We start from the raw sequence: 11,336 nt of genomic DNA, 5'->3' as shown, positions 1-11,336 counted from the left end.
GTTGAGTTATTGTGGCGCGTTTGACAGTCCGTTAACTAACACTAACGGTTCCTCCATCGACATGATGGAAATGTACAAATTTTTAAAGTTTAAAGTTATTTTTGTGCTGTTTTCTACCAACCATAAAATTATTTCGTGTTTTTGGTCATTTCAGCTGGTTGGCTAAACTACCAGACAACAATGCTAATGTTATTTGCTGGTCACTAATTCCATTGTAGCCGTAGCTAATGCTAGCACCTTAGCTTCCCAGCATAATTCATACTAATTAGCTACCATGGCTAACGCTAGACTATGCTAAATTTGCCTGTTAGTTAGTTAACTGTTCTTTCTGAAGATGCTGAAGTTAGTTTCCGGTTCGGGGTCAAGGTTAAAGTTATTATTTCCTCTGCCACTTATTTCTTGAATAATCATTGTCTACAAATGTCAGGAAACTGAAAAATGACAAGTAGAGTTAGCTATAATTTCCCAGGTTTCAAGATGATATCTTTAAATTGTTTACATTACAAATCCAAAGATATTCAGTTAACTATTATATACAACAAAGAACCTCACATTTGAGGAGCTTAAATCACACCATATATGTCATTTCTGCTTGAAAAATGACTTAATCAATCATCAAAAGAGTTGCTGATAAATTTTATTGTGGGTCAACTAATCAATTAACAGACAAATTGTTTAATGTTTAAGGTTATCTTCTCTGACTACCTACACAACACCCATAACACAAAAACTCTTTTCAGATATAATTTTGTTCTCAAATTTTGTTCACAAATACAACACTTTTATAAAATCAGTATTAGTATGTAGTTTACCATCATGATGATAAGGGCGCTGACATAGCTGTGTTTTTGCACCAGTCGTCCAAAGATGACCAGACCACTTGGGCCTGAGGGGGGAGGCGAGGTTTCTGTCGGACTCTCCAGGACCTCCTCACTCCTCTCCTCCATTTCACTCTCACCCTCTGTCTCTAGCAGAAAGGAGAGGCAAAATATGAGATTAAAAGAAACTATTTAGTTAACAGATCAAACACATTAAATCCCTGACACTGAAAAACTAAAATGGACAAACCAAATACAGCCCTACAATAAAATACAATATTTGCATGAGACAGTAATTTGTCACATTTTCAACAATGACACTATGCATGTGTTGCTGAAGTTTCAGGACAACTACACAACAATACACACATAAGAAATAATGGAAGCAGTAAAGCTGTAGTTGCTATAATTGCTCAGGCTGTGTACTTAGATATCTGAGTGTGATTACCATGTGATGGTGACTCTTTGCCTTCATACTGTGGTGGAGGGTAACAGTTTGTGTACCCTGCCCCTCCTAACAGAGATCTCAGATCGTTTCTGTGGCCATCTTCCCAGGAACTGCTCGTCATTAAGATCATAGGCTGAGGAAGGAGAGCACATCATGCTGTAAGTTTAGATCAGACATGTTCATTCAAGTATGTGGTAACCAAAAAAGCCACTAGGATTTTTTAAAAGAGTGCACACTACTCCCAAAATTTATATTACCTCCCACCTTAATTATCAGTCAAATAAGATGGCTTACTTCATCAGGTAGATAGGCTTCGTCATCATCCGTGCTAGTCAAAAGCTGAAAAAAGAGAAAATCTTCTGTTGATTATGTCAATTTGAAAGAGGCTAGCAGTGAAACTGCAGTTAGACTATGATGTCTATTTAACAGATTTTAAGTCAATGCTTTTATCCAAAGCAACTAACTATGACCATAAATGCAGGACCACTGACATAACAAGCAACCAGTAGTGCAGTCAGAGCTAAAATACATTTACAATATTCCTGTGACCCGACAATATAATTCAGAGGAAAAATATCACTGTTTGTAGGTTACCTCCTCCTTATCTCCTGAGATGTACATGACTCTGAAGAAGCTTGAAGGATCATCTGGACTTTCTATTGGACTGTCAGACTCTTTACCATCAACAGTATCCTGAGAAACACAGCAGCTATTAAAAGCTTGTATGTATTGATATTGGTTGAAGTGGTAGCAATAGTAGAAACATCAGAAGTAGTAGGAGAAGTCGCAGTGGCAGAGAAGCACTGGCTTTAGTACAAGTAAAACCTTCAGCTGTACCCATAGTAGTAGTAGAAGTAGTGGTATTTAGTGTTCCCAACCCTCTAGGGTTTGCTAGGAGAATATGGAAATTAACCTCCATCATCTGGTAAGAAAAAAATACATTTCTGGAGCTTTTTGACCCCCCCAATTTAACAAAAATGTCAAAATATGTGGGTTGTGCTGACTGGTGCTTGAGATTTTCATGCAATAACTGATTTTTTGGCCCACTTGGGGGCAGCAGATACAAGTTGTGACTACATGACTACATAACATGTCATCACTTTTTAAGTTGATATGTTGAATTTGTTACCATACAGTTGCTTACTTACACATCCAGCACTTACGGAGCGACATTATCATTCATTTGGAGTCCTGTCTCTGGCTGCCTGGTGAATGTAAGTCTAATATTCACATTCCTTTAGCTCTTTGGTCTCTACCAACTCCTGAGGGAGATATCAGGCTCTCTAGCAGCTAAATGCTAAAAAAATGCTAAATGCTGAACCGTGTTCACCAGGTAGTCACTAAGAGTGTCTGTTTGCCGTTTGGTGCTTGGCAGGTACTGTGCAGTGGGTTTTTCAGAGCTTTATCGCTTAAAACAACTACCTGCTTTCGCATTACACATTGTCGTTTGATAGATTGTTATTATAAAGATAACAATCGATCAAACACTCACACACACTTACAAACCTCCTCTGTTATGTGGACCCATTTGTGCAGCAGAGCCACCAGTGTGTAATACAGCAACAGCAGGACCAGTGGGTTGATGAAGTCAGGCCAGATGACATGTGGTTGTAGACCAAGAGTGTACGGGTCTGAACTGTTAGTTCTGATCACTCCTGTCATACCAAACAACCTGGGACAGGTAGAGAGGAAGGAACATCGGATGAAGAAGGAGAGCGAGTGTGAACGGAGAATGAGTGTCAGTGCAGAGAAGAACAACATTAAATATTAACTTGGAACTTGCAAAGAAGATAAATCAGCCAAAAGGACAATTTTAATAAAGCCATAAGAAAAAGGTGAAAACAGACAAATCTTTTTTTTCTGGCAAAAATATGTGCCTTTTCTCAGCTCCACATCCTGTACTGTATGATGTAAATGCAAACATTTGAGCCACAGTTAAAATTAATGAACGTTAACAGCCAGTATTTCTGTTAAAAGTGTATTGATTACACAACATTTTATATGACTCTTCAGTCTGGTGCAGTACTTTCACTGACACATAAATATCAATGCAAGATGCAGAGTCAAAACTGATGAACTTGATGACCTGATTTGGATGAATATGCATTGAAATATTTGCCCTTTTTAAAATTTTCTGCTTGTATTCATAGTTTTGGATTCATCATATTTGTAACCAACATGAAATTGTTGATATATTTAATAAATGCACCAGATCAGTCCAATATTTCAGTCTAATTCTACTTTTCAACCACTTCCGTACCTGGCGTAAACATCCTCTGGTGGCACAAGCTGCTGGGACAGCGGCAGCTGGTAGAGGTAGAGTGCCAGCAGGTGTCCTCCGCTGAAGATGGCCATCATCACACACAGGGAGCTGAAGAAGAGCAGGCTGATGGAGCGGCTGAACACCCACCACCATACCAGCCCGAGAAACACACCGAAATACACAGCTGAGGTGAGGGAGGGCAGCGTGATTCCTGGACACACACACACACACACACACACACACACACACACACAGTATGACAAGAGAAGAGGAAAATAAAGTGAATTACACTAAATTTATAGACATTTTAAAACTATAATAAACCTGCACACACACACACACATACACCAGCTGCTGTATTGTACCTGCCAGCCCCAGCAGTATAGTCACCACCACTTTCCCTGCTGTGTTCATGATTGCCGACAACAGCAGCCTCAGTCCGGCTGCAAACACTATCAGCTTCTGAACAAACTGGGGCGGACCCGACTGAACCGGCATGGTGCTTTCATCTGAGCTGTCAAAGGACGAGCCCTCGGTCTCACTTCCTCCCTCAGACTCTGTGTCAGAGGTTTCCACTTCCTGTCAGACCCATGAAACAATCAGATTGATATCACTGTGGCGTTCTTCATGTTATGCGCTGTTAGAGCAGTCGGTGAATATGCTCAGCGTTACCTCGGGGTCAGAGGGCGGGATTCCGTTTTCATGGAGACTAACTTGGGGCACGGGGCGCAGTAGTTTTTTGCACAGCCTCAGTACAAAAAGGACAGAGAAGAAGAGGCTCACGTCTGGGGCCAAGAGGCGCACAATGTTGCCGGGATCTACCAAGCTGAATCTGGAAACACACAAGCATTACCATAGGTGTGATCTCTACTGATTTCCATTCATATCAATATCACATGCTTGAGATACGTAATTTATATTTAGTTGCCTTTATTTTTTGGAAGCATTACATTATCTGTCCTGCTTTAGAATGTAACAAAAATAAAACAGGTTAAATGTTATTGGTGATAAATCTCAATGTCAAGTTTTAATCCTCAATAGGTTGATTTTCATACTACACTCAAATGAACTGGACTATAAATCTGTTTGGAACATAGGAAATCAATTTATAAAGTCATGGTATGTCTTGGAAAATGGTCTGCAGTAATGTTAAGTTGATGTGACTCAAAGTTATGGGATATAAAAATATGTAACCACTGATAAGTTCCTTGAAAATGTGTAAGTCAAATGTAAACTTACCTTATAATACCTACATGGTAGAGGAAGTCTTCCCAGGGGCTGCTAACTATAAAAAAAAAAAAAAAAAAAAAGGTGCAACAGGAACAAAGCTGTTTTTATTGCTTCCTGAAATGTTTGTGTTTCAGATTTGTATGTTATACAAATGATAATATTTTCATTTTGCACACAATGCACACTGGTGACGTCTTCTTGTACAAAAAATGTCCTTATTGCGTGAAGTGTAACGTGTTTGTTTTTACCGTGTGGAGGGATGTAGGCGAAGGGAATCTGCATGAAGCACTGCAGGGTCAAGAAGATCAGACTAGTGTAGAGGATCAGCCGAAGGAACTGACCTGTTTTACCTGAAGAGAGCAAAAAGTGAGATGAACCAGTAGGAAACAAAAGGGGAAGTTAACAAACCAGTTTCAAAGCCATGTCTTAAAATAAATTCACACAAATTATGTATTTTGACAATGTTCTAAGCAAGAGTCAGTTTATGGTTTATTTAGTGAAATATACTGAGAATTGTTGGACTTTACAGTAACTGTCATCCTTGGTAAATTATGTGACAAAAGCAGAAAAGATTATGTTATAAAAAATATATTAAAGGATTGGATTGAACAAGTGTTTGAAGTAATTTAAACAAATTATGTTTGTTAGTTGCTACACTGTGTGTTTGTGCCCTCTGATATTTTCCTGTTTTACTCAATTATACTTTTTCACCACCTGAACAACTGTAGGGAGATTATGATCTTTGATAAAAACAAACATACCACTCTGTATTTGTCTGTATTTGGCTTAGATCTGATATGATACACACACACACACACACACACACACACACACACACACACACACAGTAATTGATGGACCCGTACTTCTCTTCAAGACATTTTTAGGTAGAATATTGTTGTCTAGACACTTTTTAATTGAGCTGGTTCTGACTATGTGAGCACTTTTACAGATCAATAAACCCACTAAAGTGAGATATGTGAGTCTGGATATTTAAGTGTTCTAGTTGCTGAAGTTTTTAAGTTTTTTTAAGTTTTAAGTTTTTAAACATTAAGTTTATTATATATAAGTCTAGCATTTCTTTAAAAGGATCAAAGACAAAAATCAGTCATCACAGGTTCCTACAAACACACTTTAATTCAAACAGCAGTGCTGATATTAACTCAATGTTGAATCCAGATGCAAAAGCACCTTTAGTTGTTGTTCTTCTACTGTCCACTAGAGTGTCCAGATGATGCTTAGTAACTTAAAGGGATAGTTTGCATTTTTTGAAGTGGGGTTGAATGAGGTAATTATCCATAGTCAGTGTATTACCAGCAGTAGAGGGCGGTCCGCAGCCCCCCAGTTTGGAGAAGCAGGCAGAAGTACTGGCAGTACCAGAAGTTAAGTAATGTACTGCTGTGAACAGGGCCAGCAGCTAAATGCGTTTTGGCCACCTAAAAAAATCAATATCAATTTAAGTGCACGACATATTTAGAATATTTTCACCGCTTTACCTTGCTGTCGGACAGCCCTTTCCTTTGGCACTACGTTTTCTCAACTGTAGAACTTCCGTATTCCCACGCCGCGCACTGTATTATACCGCAGATCGGTTGTTTAGATCAGAAATCGCTGCTGCAGTTTGTCCATATCGCTCAGCTCTAATACCAACATTTACAGAGGACTGTCAGTTAGGTTTAATATATTGCTTGTCGCCCTGCAATTCTTATTGTTGGAAGTTATGGTACAGTTAGTGATTGATTTCCTGTTTACGTTGTTAACTTTGATTGAATAACGCTACCAACTAATTTACATGTTCTTAAATTAGTATTACTAAAGTCTTAACTAGCTAAGACATTATATTTAGTTTTAATGATGACACATGATTAGTCAATTACTAGTTTGAGACTCGCCACTAGTTACTAATAACTTAGGAAGGACTTAATACACAAACTTAGAAGGATTCACGTTTAGCTGGTGCAGCCAAATACAGAGATGTTTAGTTCAAACTGCCAAACAACTACATTGAAGTTTATTTGATAGACTGCACCTCTCCAGACAAAATAACTCACTGGACGTATCAGTGTGTGTCTGAGCAGAAGCACAACTCAGAAAAATCACATTTTCACATTTACACATTTATTAAATTACATTAAAGATAAGAATCATATGCTGAAAATTGATCACTTTCAAATAAATGCACCAGTTCGTTATTTTAGTCTTATAATGAAACGTTTGTAGATACAAAGCATTAATAGCTAATGTGGCTCAACATCAGCTGAGCCAGCAAATGTGTTGTTGATGTTCAGGATTTTTACTAAAAGCTTCATTTCACTTAAACCTCTCTGCTTCCCAATAAAAAGCCAATAATAAGATATACACACTCTCACAAGTATAGGTGGACGCACAAAAACCCATGAACCAAACACACACACACACCCACCCACACACACACACACAGGATGTACACACACTTGACCACTTAGCCCAAGGAGAGCGAGATCATATTAGGGAAACGAAGATAACTGAGGGATCTATGGGATCTATGAAGCTTTCAAAGACAGGCTAAAAGGCAAACAGTTTTTAGATAGCGGGATGGAAAGCGAAAGAAAGAGCAAATGCTGTCAGAATGCTGACATCACATCTTTTAATTCCTCACTGTAATTACCAGGCTATGTATAATTGATTTGACCGTCCCAAACCGCATCCCCTTTACAAAGTACTTTTGAGGGAGGGGTGCTGATGCTTTAATTCATCAGAATGCAGTGATCAATACAGTGAAGGCACTCACACACATGCAGTAGGGACATACATGCTCAAACATACTCATTATAATAATTTCTTGTACTTCACTGCTCAGCTCCATCTTTGTTTTTCTCCGCTTTGATACTTTAACTTTGTGGAGCAGGATAACCTACAGACCTTGATTTTAATATAGAATATCACAAGAAAAGCTTTTAATCATTGGCATCTGTTTTAATGAGAATTATTTGTTACTTGGTGGAATTATCTCGTTTTAAATTACAGACACAAATAACTGAAACTGAGGGAAGAACACAGATGAATTTCAAGACCAGCATTAAGAGTTTTACACTTTTACAATCTGAGTCTAATCAAGTGTGTGGAAAATGTGGTCAAATGTGGAAAATCTTTCAAAGCAAAAGTCTGATTTGTTTCTGGAGCCCCTCTCACCTTTCATGGTGACCAGACTGGGGTTCGGCAGCAGCGGCAAGGTGAGCAGAAACAGGAAATACACCACTGACAGACCATTGTAGCGGAACGAGGAAGCTGATGTGTAGAGGAGAGAACAGACACAAATTTGTTTGATTGATTTGTCCTAATTAACTCAGCTGTCCACAAAAATCAGACTGTGATTTACTCTATTACCTTTTATTTTTGTTATCTATTCTGTATATTATGAAAAAAGTCACAGGAACAAAAAATAAACTAAAAGAAAATAAATAAGGTAACATATTACTAGTCATATGACCTGTGTAGAGTGTAACCTGTTTATGGACTGAAACTAATACAAAAAAATCTAAAATGATTTTATCACAGCTCATCCAAACCAGCAAGTGATGTGTCTGAAACAGAAGATTTCAGATTGTTATTTGACATAATGTTATTGAAATCTTTGAAGTCCTCCACGGTGTTTTTTTGTATTGTATTCTAATGTAACAAGTTAAACAAGTTGGCATAATAATATAATTAGTGACAAGTGAAATGTGTAACTTTATAAGCCACATCATCCCTATTTTACCAGCAATAAGTAGCTGGATAAGGATGTATTTTTTCAGACTGTATCACATATAAATTCTGTATGTGTTTGACCTTTATGTTTCGAACTTATTCAAATCAGTGACACCATTTTTTCTGTAACTGCACTATGACATCAAACAGTAGATGTCTTATACATCACTCACTGTTTCCTGTAATTCAGTCTGTATTTAGTTACTTGTAAAAACTTTAAGATGTTGACTAGAATTTGAAATAATGTGTGAGATTCTTGGCGGCACAACATATGTTTTTTGATGAAGAAACCACTGAGGAGTCTGTGGGGTAAAAAAATCATCATAACATCATCACAGCAGCAATTTAAAACATGTCTGAGGGTCTTGAAACAGTAACCCAACAAGAAAATCAAATATCTTTTAACACTTTTCCAAAATTTCAAATCATTGTCAGCCACTACAATAAACGTGCACCTAATGAGAATTTTACAACATTTAGTGGCAAACACAAGATGTTACATAGTGTCTAAGCCAAAAGTTCAAGTTACACAGTACATTTCACTAATCAAGTCACAGTTGATACAGAAATACTGCTCAGGTAAATCTTATCTGTACTCCTGCAGTCAACATGGTCTATCTCAGTCTTGAACTAGCAGCACACACTGCTTCTTCCAAAACGCTCGGTTAAAGGACAAGTTACAATCAGGTGCCCAAATGGATCTTGAAACAGTTTTTGCTTGCTGTTATCAATTCACAGTCCTCATTCTGTGCAAAAATGTATTAAAGTTAAACAAAAGCTAATATGAGGCTTCAGTGGTCTGATTTCAACAAATCAAGTGAGTGTCCACCAAAGTCTTTTTAGTATAAAATTTCGTCTGTGTTACTATCCATCCACAGCAGCTCAGATTCAGGGAAACAAAAAAAGGGAATTCTGCTCTAAAAAGACTTAACTCACATTAACACATTAACTTCAGACTAACGTTTTTACAGAGAAGGAGGACTATGGATTTTGTCCCACATCTCTTCCTGTGGAAGCCTGTCGGGACAGGATCGTATGAACAGGAGGAATAATTACAGCAAGCAAAACATGTCTGAGTGTAAATGTGGACATGATGTGAATATTATTTTAAAACAAACTTGGAAAAATGCCAACCTATCCTTTAAGACAACAATTCATGTATCATAAGATATGAATGCTCCTAACAGAGCGCCATATTAATCCCTGAGACTGAATCAGTGTTGTTTATTTCCTCACTACTATTCAGTTAAAGGCCAGTTGTCTACAACAGTAAGCACACATGTCGAGCGTAACTACAATAAGTCCAACTCATCATATTAACAATACACCACTTTCAACGTGACCAGCTTCCACTTCAGGGGAGAATTAAAGCCAGTATAATGATATAAACCCAATGCTGATACCATACACCAATATAAGACACCACAGAAAGCAATTTGTGGGAAAATAATGAAAGACTGGTTGATCAGCAGAAGAAATAGATGTAGTTAAATGTATAAAAGGTTTTCAGTACAGCCTTCAGAGCACAGCGTCCATCTATTCAAAACTAAAAGATTTTAACATCAGACATTTTGTTAAATATTTTAAGAGAGAAGCAGACCGACTAGTCTGTCCTTAGACAAAGAGATAGCATACAAACACCTGTTATTTGTGTGATCTTGTGTTTTTTCTGTCATTGTTTTCTTTCTTCATGACCTTCAACAGTTTTTAGCTGTTTATAAAACCCTTAAGTAAGTATTTTTTTCATGCACACCAGACTCACATATCTCACATCCCATCACTTCCTCTGATCTCAACTCTGACATAATAACATGTGAAGCTGCTGCAGAAATACCATTTGTATATTTCATCTAAACATAATATGACCTCAGCAGCAGAAATGTGTATGAATAAAATAATTAACCAGATATCAACTCACCAGCCAGCAGGAGCAGTGGTAGTAATAAGTTATAGAGCATCCCAACCAGGAGGTCTCCTGCCATGTCTCCTTCTGGGTGTCAGAGACACTCACACAGCTCCTTCAGATACTATCACTCTCTAGATGTCCGCACAAACGGGTAAATGTCTAAGCAATGTGGAGGGAACTCTAACCTGCTCACACATCTCTCAAAAGAAAATGTACGCAGTCTCGGTCAAAACGTCGTCCAGCATGTAGAAAGAAAATAGAGTCCGACACACTCAAATTGTGACAAAACAGAGATTATGTCAGTCTGGTGACACGCAGCACTGTGAGGAAAATTAGAGGAGATGTTCTTGGTTCAAAATTGTGTGAAGATGATGTCTCACTCCACTCTTTCCTTGTGTGTCTCTGTCACACCCTCCTTTCCCTCCCTCACCTCTCTCTCTGTGTCTCTCTCTCTCTCAGACATAATGGGTTGTAACCCAGCATCTCTGTTATTATGCTGATATTGAGGATAATCTCACTCAGGAGAACATCCGCTATCATTACATGATTGAAAAACATGCTTCCACTAATACATAAAAGCACACAAACAGCAAAGAGCAACAATGACTTTTTATACACAACAACATGACGGACAAAATTCTGCTTAAAAAGTCATTTTTCAGAGTAGTGTATGTTTCTGTATCTATCTTTACTTTTCTTTGCATAATATGTGGAAACCACAGTCTGATTTCTTTATTTCTGAAAGCCAGGCTGATACTCACACAGCACTGTGTTTGTTTCCTTACAGCCGCGTCAGGCTGCCTCATCATATTTGCGCTGCGAAGCGAAGGGAAGTGTATCTAATATTCATGGCTGCGAGGCCATTAAGAGCTGGTGTGACTACAGAGGAGTGATCAATGCAAAGACTCCAGCTGGCAAAAACATTAACTTTATTCTAAAATA

The 11,336-nt window shown here is 38.0% G+C and overlaps 2 protein-coding genes across 2 annotated transcripts in view; one reads left to right on the top strand and one right to left on the bottom strand.

Annotated features, from left to right (window-relative positions):
* Window positions 1–81: 81 nt before the first annotated feature.
* LOC122982265 (piezo-type mechanosensitive ion channel component 2-like) lies at window positions 82–10,470 on the bottom strand. The gene is made up of 11 exons (XM_044351451.1): window positions 10,407–10,470; window positions 7,931–8,026; window positions 5,008–5,109; window positions 4,202–4,368; window positions 3,895–4,108; window positions 3,527–3,740; window positions 2,773–2,938; window positions 1,861–1,959; window positions 1,561–1,605; window positions 1,267–1,399; window positions 82–967 (listed from the first exon to the last, which is right to left on the bottom strand). Exons 1-11 carry the CDS (start codon window positions 10,468–10,470, stop codon window positions 783–785), a joined length of 1,485 nt encoding a protein of 494 aa, XP_044207386.1. The 3' UTR covers window positions 82–782.
* gnas (GNAS complex locus) overlaps window positions 3,696–11,336 on the top strand; it is a 41,211-nt gene continuing 33,570 nt past the window's right edge. Inside the window, exon 1 of the mRNA XM_044350873.1 lies at window positions 3,696–3,718. The gene's annotated coding sequence lies outside the window, so the exon portion shown is untranslated. The remainder of the gene's footprint in view (window positions 3,719–11,336) is intronic.

Source organism: Thunnus albacares, chromosome 5 (genome assembly GCF_914725855.1).
Source record: "Thunnus albacares chromosome 5, fThuAlb1.1, whole genome shotgun sequence".
Taxonomy (NCBI): domain Eukaryota; kingdom Metazoa; phylum Chordata; class Actinopteri; order Scombriformes; family Scombridae; genus Thunnus; species Thunnus albacares.
Note: the sequence above shows the minus strand (reverse complement) of the source record. Positions and strands in the feature narration are given on the sequence as shown.